General features: G+C 38.1%; 1 protein-coding gene across 1 annotated transcript in view; it reads left to right on the top strand.

The window, feature by feature from the left end:
- Positions 1-1,445: 1,445 nt before the first annotated feature.
- LOC133646762 (HEAT repeat-containing protein 5A-like) overlaps positions 1,446-15,927 on the top strand; it is a 30,203-nt gene continuing 15,721 nt past the window's right edge. The window contains exons 1-13 of the mRNA XM_062042506.1: positions 1,446-1,593; positions 1,656-1,906; positions 1,971-2,082; positions 4,522-4,674; positions 4,773-4,872; positions 8,699-8,808; positions 10,768-10,937; positions 10,996-11,150; positions 11,222-11,327; positions 11,392-11,582; positions 12,286-12,445; positions 12,507-12,696; positions 12,765-12,934. Coding sequence (XP_061898490.1) covers positions 1,464-1,593; positions 1,656-1,906; positions 1,971-2,082; positions 4,522-4,674; positions 4,773-4,872; positions 8,699-8,808; positions 10,768-10,937; positions 10,996-11,150; positions 11,222-11,327; positions 11,392-11,582; positions 12,286-12,445; positions 12,507-12,696; positions 12,765-12,934 — 1,998 coding nt within the window. The 5' untranslated portion in view covers positions 1,446-1,463. The remainder of the gene's footprint in view (positions 1,594-1,655; positions 1,907-1,970; positions 2,083-4,521; positions 4,675-4,772; positions 4,873-8,698; positions 8,809-10,767; positions 10,938-10,995; positions 11,151-11,221; positions 11,328-11,391; positions 11,583-12,285; positions 12,446-12,506; positions 12,697-12,764; positions 12,935-15,927) is intronic.

The following is a 15,927-nucleotide window of genomic DNA, read 5'->3' as shown; positions in this document are numbered from 1 at the left end:
TGGCTAATTTTACAGGTAAATACCTCAGCATCAACTACAAAACCCAAAACCAGTGAAGTTGGCACATTGTGTAAATTATCAATAAAAACAGAATACAATGATTTTCAAATCCTTTTCAACTTATATTCAATTGAATAGACTGCAAAGACAAGATACTTAACGTTCAAATTGGTAAACTTTGTTATTTTTTGCAAATATTAGCTCATTTGGAATTTGATGCCTGCAACATGCTGGTACAAGTGGAAAAAAAGACTTGAGAAAGTTGAGGAATGCTCATCAAACACTTATTTTGAACATCTCACAGGTGAACAGGCTAATTGGGAACAGGTGGGTGCCATGATTGGGTATAAAAGCAGCTTCCATGAAATGCTCAGTCATTTACAAAAAAAGGACGGGGCGAGGGTCACCACTTTGTCAACAAATGCGTGAGCAAATTGTTTAAGAACAACATTTCTCAACCAGCTATTGCATGGAGTTTAGGGATTTCCCCATCTACAGTCCGTAATATCCGTAATATTAAGTTAATGATTTGCAAAAAAAAGAAGTTTCTCAGTTCGAACATTAAATATCTTGTCTTTGCAGTCTATTCAATTTAATATAAGTAGAAAAGGATTTGCAAGTCATTGTATTCTGTTTTTATTTACTATTTACACAATGTGCCAACTTCACTGGTTTTGGGTTTTGTATTTTGCTACTTGGCGAATGCTACCATTTAGCATTCTACTATTATCATGCTAGCTTTGTGCTAATTATACAGGCAAACACCTCAGCGTCAACTATTTTGTTACTTTGCTAATGATGCCATTCAGCATTCCACTATTAGCATGCTAGTTTTTGCGCTAATTTTACAGGTAAACACCTCAGTATCATATATTTTGCGACTTGGCGAATGCTACCACTTAGCATTCTACCATTAGCATACTAGCTTTTTTGCTAATTTTACAGGTAAACACCTTGGCGTCAAATATTTTGTTACTTGGTGAATACGACAACTCAGCATGCCAACGTTGGTATGGTGGCTTAGTTTAGCTAACTTTGTTTTGGTACTTGTATGCTAACATTTTAAACACATTTGCCAGAGTTGGACCTCAGAGCAATATATTTTGGTACTTGATGCATGTTACAGTTAGTATTTTAGCAAGCTTTTTTAGCCAATTTAGCCGGTATACATATGTTTTAGTACTTTACTAATGTTAACTGTTAGCATGCTAACCTTTTTAGCTCATTTCACTGGTATACACCAATGAGTGACATTTTTTGTGACTTGCCGCTGTTTGGCCAGCATGTTTGTTCAAATGATAAAATTGTGTGTGTGTGTGTGTGTGTGTGTGTGTGTGTGTGTGTGTGTGTGTGTGTGTGTGTGTGTGTGTGTGTGTGTGTGTGTGTGTGTGTGTGTGTGTGTGTGTGTGTGTGTGTGTGTGTGTGTGTGTGTGAGAGAAGACGCCGTGTGGACCGATGGAAAGATGGAGGGCAAAGTTGCTTCTGACATCACTTCCTGTCAACACGTGTTGGTCTGCTGCCTTCTGGAATTGGGAGCTCTGATCCAAGGACTGGGCTCCACTGTCGCCCCCCTGTTGAGTGACAGCAGCACAGGTCTGGCTCACACACACACGCACACACACACATCAGTAACGTGTGTGTGTGTGTGTGTGCAGGCGTCCTGGACTCGGTGGTCCCCGTCTTCCTTCACCCCGTTTCCTCAGCTCGTCTGGCCGCCGCCTGGTGCCTGCGCTGTGTTGCCATGGCGATGCCGTCCCTGTGCGCCCCGCTGCTGGATCGCTGCGCAGAGCGGCTGGCGGCGCTGAAGTCTTCCCCCGAGGCCGTGGCCGGCTACGGAGCTGCCGTCGCCGCCCTGGTGGCTGCCGTGCAGCACTGCCCCTTGGGAATACCACATGCCAAGGGCAAGGTGTGCTCACACACACACACACACACACACACACACTGTAACACTATGTTGTGTGTGTGTGTAGATGGTTTTGGATCTCGCTGAGGACTTGCTGCGCTCGGCCTCTCAGAACAGTCGCATCTCTCTACAGAGGACGCAGGCTGGCTGGCTGCTCATCTCCTCTCTCTTCACTCTAGGTACCAGCACGCCATTTTGAAAACACTATTACCAAAAAACCATGAGCTGTGATATAACCGGAAAATGTTACAATATTGACCCTAATAACACAAAGAGTTGTACTTTAAAGTTGCTCAAATAGTCATAAAGACTCATAATTGTTGGTTAGAGACTTATTTCAACACTTTTATGAGTGGGACCCTTTAATGTGATTTAGTGTGCTTTAATTTTTTGTTTTCAAACTCATTGATCAATGTTGTTAAGAATTATTATTGACTTATTTAAGGCTCCAATTACTTCACGTCAAATATTCCACTTTGTAAATGTTTTGGGGTAAACATATTGCAGATTTTGTGTTTTCTGCATTAAAAACAGGTTTTCTTTGAGCAAAAAGGGACAGAAAACATATCTGAAGTTGACTTATAGATATTTAAATCTTGAAAGTAAAGAAAATGTTAATGTATGACTTATTTTTAACACTTTAATGAGTGGGACCCTTTTGGATCCCCAAGACCTTAAGTGTATGTTTTTTAACTGTCATTGTTCAAAAATAAGAATGAATCAAAATCAATGTTATGATTTATTGATTGCCTCACATCAAATATTGCATTTTGAAAAATGTTTGGGGGAAAAATATTGCAGGGTTTGTGTTTTCTCCATTAAAAAACAGGGTTTTTTGGAAAAAGAGATCTGAAGTTGACCCATAAATAAGTGTTAAAAATAAATTTACTTATTTTTAACACTTTTATGAGTGGTACCTTTTTGGATGCCCATGTTTTTTTTAATTGTAATTGTTCAAAAAAAAGACTGAATCAAACTCAATGTTATGAATTATTGACTTATTTAAGGCTCCAATTTCTTCACATCAAATATTCCATTCTGAAATATATTTGGGGAAAATATTGCATATTTTGTGTTTTTGCCAAAAGAAAAAAATCTGTTTTTTTTCTGGGATAAAAGAGGGTATGAAACATTAAATCACTAAAAAAAAAAAACTTTATGGCAACGGCTAGATCTGAAGTTGATCTAAAAATATTTAGGTGTTGAAAGTAAAAAAATATATAATTTATGACTTATTTTTAACACTTATATGAGTAGGACCCTATTGGATCCCCAATACCTTTAGTGTATTTTTTAACTGTCAAAGTTCAAAAATAATAATGACTCAAAACCAATGTTGCTATGATTTACTGACCTATGTAAGGCTTCAATTACTTCAATTCAAACACTCCATTTTGAAAAATATATTTGGGAAAATATTGCATATTTTGTGTTTTTGCCAATAAAACATAGGTTTACTTTGTAAAGGGCATGAAACATAAAATACATTTTAAAAAACTTGATGACAACGGCTAGATCTGAAGTTGATCTATAAATATTTATGTGTTGAAAGTAAAAAAAGTATTAATTTATGACTTATTTTGAACATTTTTATGAGTGGGACCCTATTGGATCTCCTAGACCAGGGGGTGTCAAAGTCAAGTGAATTATCTATGGCCCCCGGGATGATATTTGATTAGTATTAGAATCGGCCCACAGGCCACAGCCGCCTGCTGCTTTTTTTTTGTCAAATTAGTTTTGCTTACAATTTCGTTGTACAATGACAATAAAGATATATTCTATTCTATTCTACTCTTTTGCACGCACCAAAACTCCATCAGTGTTGGCGCTAGGAATTTTCAATTTCCCGGGGACCCCATCAAGTCATAAAAATGGGGTCCCACTTTTTTGTAACCGTTCTGAAAACAAATGATAAATGTATGCATTATCCTTTTATATCTCACATTGTATAGTGTTTTGGAAAAAGGTTGTCATAAACGTTATTTAATTCATTTAAAAAAATAATACAAGAAAACATATTTTTATGCATATGTACATTTATTCAGTTATAATCATTAATTCACTTTCTTCTTTCCTTCATAGATCTAAACTTTACCGCTGCCGGTATTTTTTTCTATATTTTTATTGTAATATTTTCCGAATGTGTTTGTTCTATTTTTGGCCAAAGTAAGACAAAGAAAACAATCTGAAGTTGTCTTTATTTTTTTAGTTTTAATGCCATGATTTTAATAGTCCGGCCCGCATGTGCACCGATTTTCCTCCATGCAGCCCCGGAGCTAAAATGAGTTTGACACCCCTGCCCTAGACATATAGTGTATTTTTTCCTGTCATTGGTGTAAATATAATAATGACTCAAAAGAAACATTATGAAATATGTACCTAACGGTATATAAGGCTTCGACTACTTCACTGCAAATATTCCAATTTAAAAATGGTACATGTTATGTTAATGGTTGGGAAAAAAAACTTATTTTGAACACTATTATCATGTAGACCCTTTTAGGTCCCTGGGACCTTTAATGTTCACCATTTTTCAGTGGAGAAAGTTGGGATACTCTACTGTTGATTTGTCATCTGTTACTTTTTGTTCTGATGATTGTGTGTGTGTGTGTGTCCAGGTGCGACTGTCGTGGAGCAGCATCTGCCACGCCTCCTCCTCCTCTGGCGCTGTGTGTTTCCCGCCTCCCTCAGAGAGCAGGAGATGGAGCTGAGGCGAGGGGACTACTTTACATGGAAGGTTACCCTGGAGGGCCGCGCCGGGGCGCTCTATTGTCAGTGGCTACACTCACACACACACACACACACACACACACACACACACACACGCACACACACGTTGTCTCTGCTGAGTGTGTGTGTGTCCAAGCAGCGATGAGGATGCTGCTGCTGCACTGCAAGGATCTGGCCAGCGATGATGTAATCAAGCGTCTCCACACGCCCGTCTTGTGTGCCGTGGGCCTCCTCCCCAAGTCAGTTTCTCATTGCAAACATTCTCAGAAAAGTCTCAAAGCCCAACATTTGCAGAAAGTACTCCCACATTGGAGTGGGCGTGTGTGCTTAACCACACCTCTGGTCACGCCCTCTCCACGCCATATAAGGCAGGGGGGTCCAAAGTTTTTCCACTGAGGACCACGCACTGAAAAGTCAAAGCATGCGGTGGCCATTTTGATATTTAACATTTTCAAAACCAACACTATATATATATACAGTCGCGGTCAAAAGTTTACATACACTTGTGAAGGACATAATGTCATGGCTGTCTTGAGTTTCCAATAATTTCTACAACTCTTATTTTTTTGTGATAGAGTGATTGGAGCACATACTTGTTTGTCACAGAAAACATTCATGAAGTTTGGTTCTTTTATGAATTTATTATGGGTCTACTGAGAATGTGACCAAATCTGCTTGTTCAAAAGTATACATACAGCAACATACATTCAATTTTGGTGATGTAGAAAAGTTACAATCAAATCAAATTAGCTTCATGGCATGGCCTCTTAACTTCATGTGAGTGATTATGATTGACGGCACCTGTTGACTTCTCTGAGCCCATTTAAATAGGGCTCATGTGATGCAGTCATTAGACTCGGTTACAAATGTGACAATGGGAAAGTCAAAGAAACTCAGCACAGATCTGGAAAAACGAATCATTGACTTGAACAAGTCAGGAAAGTCACTTGGAGCCATTTCAAAGCAGCTTAAGGTCCCAAGAGCAACTGTGCAGACAATTGTTCGTAAGTATAAAGTGCATGGCACAGTTTTGTCACTGCCACGATCAGGAAGAAAACGCAAGCTATCACCTGCGGCTGAGAGAAAATTGGTCAGGATGATCAAGAGTCAACCGAGAACCACCCAAAAGCAGGTCTGCAATGAATTGGAAGCTGCTGGAACACAGGTGTCAGTGTCCACAGTCAAGCATATTTTGCATCTGCTTACCGTCAAGTAAAAAGTTAAAGTTAAAGTACCAATGATTGTCTCACACACACACTAGGTGTGGTAAAATTTGTCCTCTGCATTTGACCCATCCCCTTGTTCACCCCCTGGGAGGTGAGGGTAGCAGTGGGCAGCAGCAGTGCCGCGCCCGGAAATCATTTTTTGGTGATTTAACCCCCAATTCCAACCCTTGATGCTGAGTGCCAAGCAGGGAGGTAATGGGTCCCATTTTTATAGTCTTTGGTATGACTCGGCCAGGGTTTGAACTCACAACCTACGATCTCAGGGCGGACACTCTAACCACTACTGAGTAGCATGTTGGTGGTAGTATTATGCTCTGGGCCTGTTTTACTGCCAATGGAACTGGTGCAATGAAAAAGGAGGATTACCTCCAAATTCTTCAGGACAACCTAAAATCATCAGCCCGGAGGTTGGGTCTTGGGCGCAGTTGGGTGTTCCAACAGGACAATGACCCCAAACACACGTCAAAAGTGATAAAGGAATGGCTAAATCAGGCTAGCATTAAGGTTTTAGAATGGCCTTCCCAAAGTCCTGACTTAAACCCCATTGAGAACATGTGGACAATGCTGAAGAAACAAGTACATGTCAGAAAACCAACAAATTTAGCTGAACTGCACCAATTTTGTCAAGAGGAATGGTCAAAAATTCAACCAGAAGATTGCCAGAAGCTTGTGGATGGCTACCAAAAGTGCCTTATTGCAGTGAAACTTGCCAAGGGACATGTAACCAAATATTAACATTGCTGTATGTATACTTTTGACCCAGCAGATTTGGTCACATTTTCAGTAGACCCATAATAAATTCATAAAAGAACCAAACTTCATGAATGTTTTTTGTGACAAACAAGTATGTGCTCCAATCACTCTATCACAAAAAATAAGAGTTGTAGAAATTATTGGAAATTCAAGACAGCCTTGACATTATGTTCTTTACAAGTGTATGTAAACTTTTGACCACGACTGTATATGTATTTAAATGTGTATATACAGTATGTATATGTGTATGTATATATATATATATATATATATATATATATATATATATATATATATATATATATATATATATATACACATATATATATATATACAGTGGGGCAAAAAAGTATTTAGTCAGCCACCCATTGATTGTCAATGGGTGGCTGACTAAATACTTTTTTGCCCCACTGTGTATATATATATGTATATACATATACATATATATATATACATATACATATGTGTATACTGTATATGTATATATATGTGTATATATATGTATGTGTATATATATATATATATATATATACATACATATACATATGTGTATACTGTATATGTATATATATGTGTGTGTGTATATATATATATATAAATATGTATATGTATATATATGTGTGTGTGTATATATATATATATATATATATATATATATATATATATATATATATATATATATATATATATATGTATACTGTACATGTATATATATGTGTGTGTGTATATATATATATATATATGTATATGTATGTATATATATATATACATATATATATATATATATATATGTGTATACTGTATATGTATATATATGTGTGTGTGTATATATATGTATATATGTGTGTATATATATATGTATGTGTGTATATATATATATATATATATACATATGTGTATACTGTATATGTGTATATATATGTATATAACATATATGTGTGTGTGTATATATATATATATATATATATATATATATATATATATATATATATATATATATATATATATATATATATATATATATATATATATATATATATATATATATATATGTATGTATGTATGTATGTATGTATGTATGTATGTATGTATGTATGTATGTGATTTTTTTTTTAAACCTTTCGTGCTCTCCTCAGGTTTTGTCAGGGAAATCCAGATGGGTCTCATATATTAATTTTTTTAAAAAAAATTTTTCAACACTTCAAATCAACTTTACGTCTGTCGATATACTTTTGTTTTATTTATGTTTTATGCGCTTTTTGTCAAAACCATGTTTTTTTTTTGTCCAAAACCTAAAATGTGCAATATTTTTCGCAAAAAATATTTCAGATAGTGTAATATTTGATGTGAAGTATTTTTTATATTGTTTATTTATGCTCTTTTTGTCAAAGTAAACTTTCTTTTTTTTTTATGGCAAAAACACAAAATATGCAATATTTTCCCCCCTAAGTAAGTGTAATTTTTTGATGTAAAGTACCTTAAATAGATCAATAATTCACAACAAGATTGATTTTAAAATCATTATTATTGTTTTAACAATAACTGTTAAAAAAAATCATACCAAAGGTCTCGGGGATCCAAAAGTGTGTTGAAAATAAATCATATATATACATTTAAATATCTATAGATCAACTTCATATCTATTTGCTGCCATGAAGTATTTTTTATTTTCTTAATGGTTTACACCCTTTATTTTCCTTAGAAAACACAGTTTTCAAAAGCACAAAATATGCTGGAATTTTTCCCCAAATCCTTTCTAAAAATGGATTATTTTATGTGAAATGATTGGGGCCTTGAATATGTCAATCATTCAGAGCAACAATGATTTTGATTCATTATTATTTTTGAGCACTGACAGTTTTAAAGAGATAAACAGCCTGCATGGCAGCTCTGCAACTCTTTATCCTTCCATTTCACCTGTTTGCTCATCTATTCCACTTTTATGGAGTCCTATTTGGAGATGGCGTTAACAAATGAAGCTTGGAGGGGCGGAGCAATGCTGTTTGTTTGCTTCCAGTGCACGTCTGCAAAAAGACAATACACAATATTTTTCCTCGCCACTCATGGACTTTCCCGCCATCTGCAGACTTCCTGCTCTCACGGGGTCCTACGGCGCTTGTGTCGGGGCCTGGACGCTTACTTACCGCCTGCGAGTGTACGAGCTGCTTGCTGTGCTGCCGCCGCACACCTACCAAGGTAAACAACGCCATCAGTCACGTACAGCCACATATAAGACGGAGCTGCCTTTTTATTTACGATCTACGTAAAGGAATATGTGTTTTTTATTGTCATATAAATAAAGGAAAATGCATTTTTTAGATAAATAAAAGGGAAGCTGCATTTAAATTTAAAAAAAATAAAGTACAATGTTTTTTTCATTTAAAAAAAGTAAATAAATAAGGGAAGCTGCGTAATTAAAAAAAATAAAGAAATAGATCAATAAGGGAAGATGCATTTGTTTTTATTTTAAAAAATGAAATAAGGGAGAATGCTTTTTTTAATAATAAAAATAACTCAATAATATTAATATTTTAAAAATAATATATAAATGAGGCTGTTCTTTTTATGTTGAAATACACAAAGGAAGATTCATTTTTATTAAAAAATATAAAAAAGAAGCTGCTTTTTTTTTAATAAAGTAAGCTGCGTTGGTTTTTATTTAAAAATAAATGAATAAAGGAAACTGTTTTTGTTTTTTTAAATAAATATAAGCTGCGTTAAAAATTAAGAAATAGATCCATAAAAGAAGATGCATTTTTCTCATTACTAAAATAAAATAAAGGAAGCTGCTTTTTTAATTTATAAAAATAACTAATTATTTCAAAAATAATAAAGAAAGGTGACTTTTTTTATTAAAAAAATAAAGGAAGTTGTTTTTTTTAAGAAATAAATAAAGGAGGATGCTTTTTTTTTTATAAAGGAAGCTGAAGCTTCTTTTGTATTATTAAAATAAATAAAATAAGCTGCATTGTAAAATATTAAAAAAATTAAAGGAAACTGCGTTTTAATTGAAAATGAATAAGGGTGAACTACATTTTTATCGAAAATAAAAGTAAACAAATATAGTAAAAAATAATAAATGAAGCTGTTTTTTTATTTCTTAAAAAATAAATAGCATAAGATGCTTTTTTTGAATTGAGGAAAATAATAAAAGGAAGCTACATTTTTTTCAATAAAGAATGATGAATTAAAAAAAATAATATTAAAGGAAACTGTTTGATTAATAATAAAAGTAATAAAGAAAGCTGCATTTTTTATTAATGAAAAATATAAACATAAAAAATAAAGGATGGTGCCTTGAAATGCCAAAAATAAATGAAAGGAACTTCTGTAATTTTTTAAGTCCAAGAAAAAATGAATGCATGGATAAATAAAGCAAGCGGTGTTTTAATTGAAAATAAATAAGGGAAACTACATTTTTATTGAAAAAAAATTAAACAAACAAAAAAATATATAACATAAATGAATATGTGTTTTTTTCCAATAAATAAATGAATGATGAATTTTTAAAAATGTATATAAAAAAAAGAAAGAAAGCTGTTTGATTAATTATAAAAAAATAAAGAAAGGTAAATTTTTTATTATTGAAAAATGTAAACATAAAAAATAAAGGAAGGTGTGTTTGAAATGACAAAAATAAATGTATTCTTTAACTCCAAGAAGAAATGATAAATAAAGCAAGCTGTGTTTTAATTGAAAATACATAAGGGAAACTACATTTTTATAAAAAATAATAATAAAACGAACCAAATGAAAATATAATAAATGAAGCTGTTTTTTTTATTTCTTTAAAGAATAAATAGCAGAAGATTCTTTTTTACAATGAAAAATAGAAAAAGGAAGCTACATTTTTTTCCAATAAATAAATGAATGATGAATTTTTAAAAATGAATAAAAAAAGAAAGCTGTTTGATTAATTATAAAAAAATAAAGAAAGCTGCATTTTTTATTATTGAAAAATGTAAACATAAAAAATAAAGGAAGGTGTGTTTGAAATGACAAAAATAAATGTATTCTTTAACTTCAAGAAGAAATGAATGCATGGATAAATAAAGGAAGGTGCTTTATAAATGACAAAAATAAATGTATTGTTCCTAACTCCAAGAAGAAATTAATGCGTGTATAAATAAAGGAAGGTGTGTTTGTGTTTGTCAGAGAGTTTTGGTTTGCTAATGAACCAGCTGGTGTGGAACCTTCTGGCCCAGGAGAACCTCAGCCAGCCCTGCTCAGAGCCCGCCTTTCTGCTGCGCTTCTGTCACCGTGACGACGCGCTGCTGCTGGGCCCCGCCCCCCATGACGGCCAGCACACACACATTGAGGAGCAGGTGACTTGTCAGGTGTGACCTCAGGTGGAGCCTTTGATGACGCGATGGCGTGTCGCAGGTGTACGTGTCTGCCGGCTCGCTGGACAACGACCCCTTTGCCGTGTGCAAGAGGGGCCACCAAGTGCCCTCGCCGCTCCCTCCCGCCGCTGCCCTGACCAGTGCCGCTGCACACCTCTTTGGACTGGTCTTCCCTCACATCATCTCCGCTCAGAGGTCTGGGACCACGGCACAGGTGACTTTGTCCTGGAACTGCAGCTTCATCTCTTCATGGCTTTGTGTTCCAGAGCCAAGATCCTGGAACACTTTCTGGAGACCTTCAAGCAGCTGAAAGGCCAAAGGCAGAAGACGGTCCAGACCCACGTCTGTGCTGCCCTCTGTAGTTTGCTTAGGGTATGACACCTGTTTTCATCTCAGTACCTCCACTCTGGCTGCCAAACACTCCTTGCTCCCTCAGCACCCGCCCAGCAGCCACAGCCTTCTGGGCCCGGAGGAGGCTCGTCTGCCCGTAGTGTCCCTCCTGATGGCGGCGCTGGACAGCCCCAGTCCTCTTCTACGGTGCGTGGCGGCCGAGGGCCTGGCCCGTCTCGTGCAAGTGGTCGGAGACGCCGGCTTCACCGTCTCCGTCTCACTGCTCTGCTTGGACAGGTGGGAGGTCCTTCATGGACGTCACCAGAAACATGCACACAGAAGTCCATTTGGTGCCCTCACAAAAGATCAGCAATCACCAAAATCCCTGACTTAAACAAGCAGGTTGCTACAATAACAAACATGGAAAAAAGTAATGTGACTGTGGTGCGTGTCGACGTGACGGTGGTGCGTGTCGACCTGACGGTGGCGTGTGTCTAAGTGACGTTGGCATGTGTCTAAGTGACGTGGCGTCTGTGGATGTGACACAGCGTGGTGGCTGTGACGCGAAGTGTGTGACTGATGCGACGTGTGTGGCTGTGATGGCGCGCGTGTGGATGTGACGGTAGCGTGTGTGTCTAATTGACGACAGGGCGTGTCTAAGTGGCGGCAGCGCGTGTCTAAGTGACGGTGGCGTGTGTCTAAGTGACGGTGGCGTGTGTCTAAGTGACGGTGGCGTATGTCTAAGTGACGCGGCGCTGTGGATGTGACGGTGGGGCGTGTGGATGTGACGGTGTGGATGTGAGGGTGGCGCGTGTGGATGTGACGGCGGCGCGTGTGGATGTGACGGTGGCGCGTGTGGATGTGACGGCGGCGCGTGTGGATGTGACGGCGGCGCGTGTGGATGTGACGGCGGCGCGTGTCTAAATAATGGCGCTGCGTGTGTGGATGTGACGGCGGTGCGTGTGTGTACATGTAGTTCATGTCCATGTTTTGTATCTAGGCTGAAGACGGCTCGAGATGGCGCGTCCCGCAGTGGCTGCGCTCTGGCTCTAGGGGCGCTGCATCGCTACGTGGGCGGCATCAGCTCACCCCAACATCTGTCCACGTGTTTGGGAGTGCTCTTCACTCTGAGTCAGGACGGCACGTCGCCTGAGGTTCAGGTATGCATGCGCACTGTGTGCGTCACGTGACGTTGTCATGGCAACCAAGTGTTTGTTCCAGACCTGGTCCCTACACAGTCTGGCCCTGGTGGTGGACCTGTCCTGCGGCCTGTACCACGCCCATGCAGACCCGACTTTTGCGCTGGTGCTGCGCCTCTTGCTCCTGGCTCCGCCCACCCACCCCGAGGTTCATGGCAGCCTGGGTCGCTGCCTGCACGCCCTCATCACGTGCCTGGGCCCCGACCTGCAAGGTAGGACACACCCAGCCCACCCATGCCACGCGCAGGAACGTGACGTTGTTGTCGCTGCCTTGTGTCAGGGGAGGGGCCCGCCGTGACGGCGTTACGCTCCAGTTGCACGCTGGCCTGTAGCGCCATGCAGGCCACGCCCCACTGCTTGGTTCAAGCCTCCGCAATCTCCTGCCTGCAGCAGCTGCACATGTTCTGCCCGCAACATCTTCACCTGGTCGGCCTGGTCCCTGCACTATGTGTGAGCATGCACACACGCGTACGTACACGCACGCACGCACACACACACACACACGCACACATGCACACACACTCAAGCGGTAGAAAATGGATGGATGGAAATTTAAAAAATAAATTTTTATTGTTTTGTTGAATCACTTTTTGAAAATTAGGAATCGATTTAAAATCAGGATGAATAAGAATGTATTGATTTTTTTTTTGTGCACCCCAAGATGGCCTAAAAAATTTTTTTTAAAGCCTTATAGGATGGGGTAAAAAAGTCATTTAAAAAAATTAAATAATAGATTTTTAAAAACTCTCAACCCTTTTAAAATCAGGATGAATAGGAATCGTGATTCGGGTGCGAATTGATTTTTTTTGCGCACCTTGAGGAAGTACTGTGCAGTGAAAAACTCAACTAAAATCATGGTGTTGCCATGGAAACATGACTTCCATGTGTTAAAAAAGCCTGTGTGGTGTCTGGTAGGTCAGACTTTGGTGCACAACTTGCAACTAACTCTGCCAAGTACAACACGCTACTAACTCTGTGCCAAGTACAACACGCTACTAACTCTGTGCCAAGTACAACACGCCACTAACTCTGTGCCAAGTACAACACGCTACTAACTCTGTGCCAAGTACAACACACCATTCACTCACACAACTCACTCCGTGCCAAGTACAACACACAATTCACTCACACAACTAACTCTGTGCCAAATACAACACACAATTCACTCACACAACTCACTCTGTGCCAAGTACAACACACAACTCACTCATGTAACTCACTCTGCCAAGCACAACACGCAACTAACTCTGTGCCAAGTACAACACGCAACTAACTCTGTGCCAAGCACAACACACAACTCACTCACGCAACTTACTCTGTGCCAAATATAACATGCAACTAACTCACGCAACTATGTGCCAAGTACAACACACAACTAACTGTGTGCCAAGCACAACACACAACTAACTCACACAACTATCTCTGCCAAATACAACACACAACTAACTCTGTGCCAGGCACCTCACACAACTAACTCACTCAACTAACTATGCCAAGTACAACACACAACTAACTCTGTGCAAAGCACAATAGGCAACTAACTCACACAACTCACTCTGTGCCAAGTACAACACACAACTAACTCACGCAATTAATTAATAAAAATCAATATATAAAGAAAGTGGCATTTTTTAAATTAAAAAATAAAGGAAGCTGCATTTTTTTAAACTACAAACCCCGTTTCCATATGAGTTGGGAATTTGTGTTAGATGTAAATATAAACGGAATACAATAATTTGCAAATCCTTTTCAACCCACATTCAATTGAATGCACTACAAAGACAAGATATTTGATGTTCAAACTCATAAACTTTTTGCAAATAATAATTAACTTAGAATTTAATGGCTGCAACACATGCCAAAGTAGTTGGGAAAGGGCATGTTCACCACTGTGTTACATGGCCTTTCCTTTTAACAACACTCAGTGAACGTTTGGGAACTGAGGAGACACATTTTTTAAGCTTCTCATGTGGAATTCTTTCCCATTCTTGCTTGATGTACAGCTTAAGTTGTTCAACAGTCCGGGGGTCTCCGTTGTGGTATTTTAGGCTTCATAATGCGCCACACATTTTCAATGGGAGACAGGTCTGGACTACAGGCAGGCCAGTCTAGTACCCGCACTCTTTTACTATGAAGCCACGTTGATGTAACACGTGGCTTGGCATTGTCTCGCTGAAATAAGCAGGGGCGTCCATGGTAACGTTGCTTGGATGGCAACATATGTTGCTCCAAAACCTGTATGTACCTTTCAGCATTAATGGCGCCTTCACTTTACCCATGTCTTGGGCAGTAATACACCCCCATACCATCACAGATGCTGGCTTTTCAACTTTGCGCCAATAACAATCCGGATGGTTCTTTTCCTCTTTGGTCCCGGAGAACACAACATCCACAGTTTCCAAAATCAATTTGAAATGTGGACTCGTCAGACCACAGAACACTTTTCCACTTTGTATCAGCGAAGCCGACGGCGTTTCTGGGTGTTGTTGATAAACGGTTTTCGCCTTGCATAGGAGAGTTTTAACTTGCACTTACAGATGTAGCGACCAACTGTAGTTACTGACAGTGGGTTTCTGAAGTGTTCCTGAGCCCATGTGGTGATATCTTTTACACACTGATGTCACTTGGTGATGCAGTACAGCCTGAGGGATCGAAGGTCACGGGCTTAGCTGCTTATGTGCAGTGATTTCTCCAGATTCTCTGAACCCTTTGATGATATTGTGGACCGTAGATGGTGAAATCCCTAAATTCCTTGCAATAGCTGGTTGAGAAAGGTTTTTCTTAAACTGTTCAACAATTTGCTCACACATTTGTTGACAAAGTGGTGACCCTCGCCCCATCCTTGTTTGTGAATGACTGAGCATTTCATGGAATCTACTTTTATACCCAATCATGGCACCCACCTGTTCCCAATATGCCTGTTCACCTGTGGGATGTTCCAAATAAGTGTTTGATGAGCATTCCTCAACTTTATCAGTATTTATTGCCACCTTTCCCGACTTCTTTGTCACGTGTTGCTGGCATCAAATTCTAAAGTTAATGATTATTTGCAAAAAAAAAATGTTTATCAGTTTGAACATCAAATATGTTGTCTTTGTAACATATTCAACTGAATATGGGTTGAAAATGATTTGCAAATCATTGTATTCCGTTTATATTTAACACAATTTCCCAACTCATGTTAAAAGGGGTTTGTATTAAAAATAATAAAATAAAGGTAGCTAAAAAAATTTAACCTATTAAAAATAATAAAGTAAATAAAGAAAGCTGCATTTGTTAAACTATTAAAATAATGAAATAAAAGAAGTTGCATTTTTTGACTAATAAAATGATAAAAATATTTAAAGGAAGTTGCATTATTTTATATTGAAATAATACAATAAATAAAGGAAGCTACATTTTTTAACTATTAAAATAATAAAGTAAATAAAGGAAGCTGTATT

The sequence above is a fragment of the Entelurus aequoreus genome, linkage group LG03 (assembly GCF_033978785.1).
Source record: "Entelurus aequoreus isolate RoL-2023_Sb linkage group LG03, RoL_Eaeq_v1.1, whole genome shotgun sequence".
Lineage (NCBI taxonomy): Eukaryota > Metazoa > Chordata > Actinopteri > Syngnathiformes > Syngnathidae > Entelurus > Entelurus aequoreus.
This window is presented reverse-complemented; position numbering and strand designations above follow the sequence as displayed.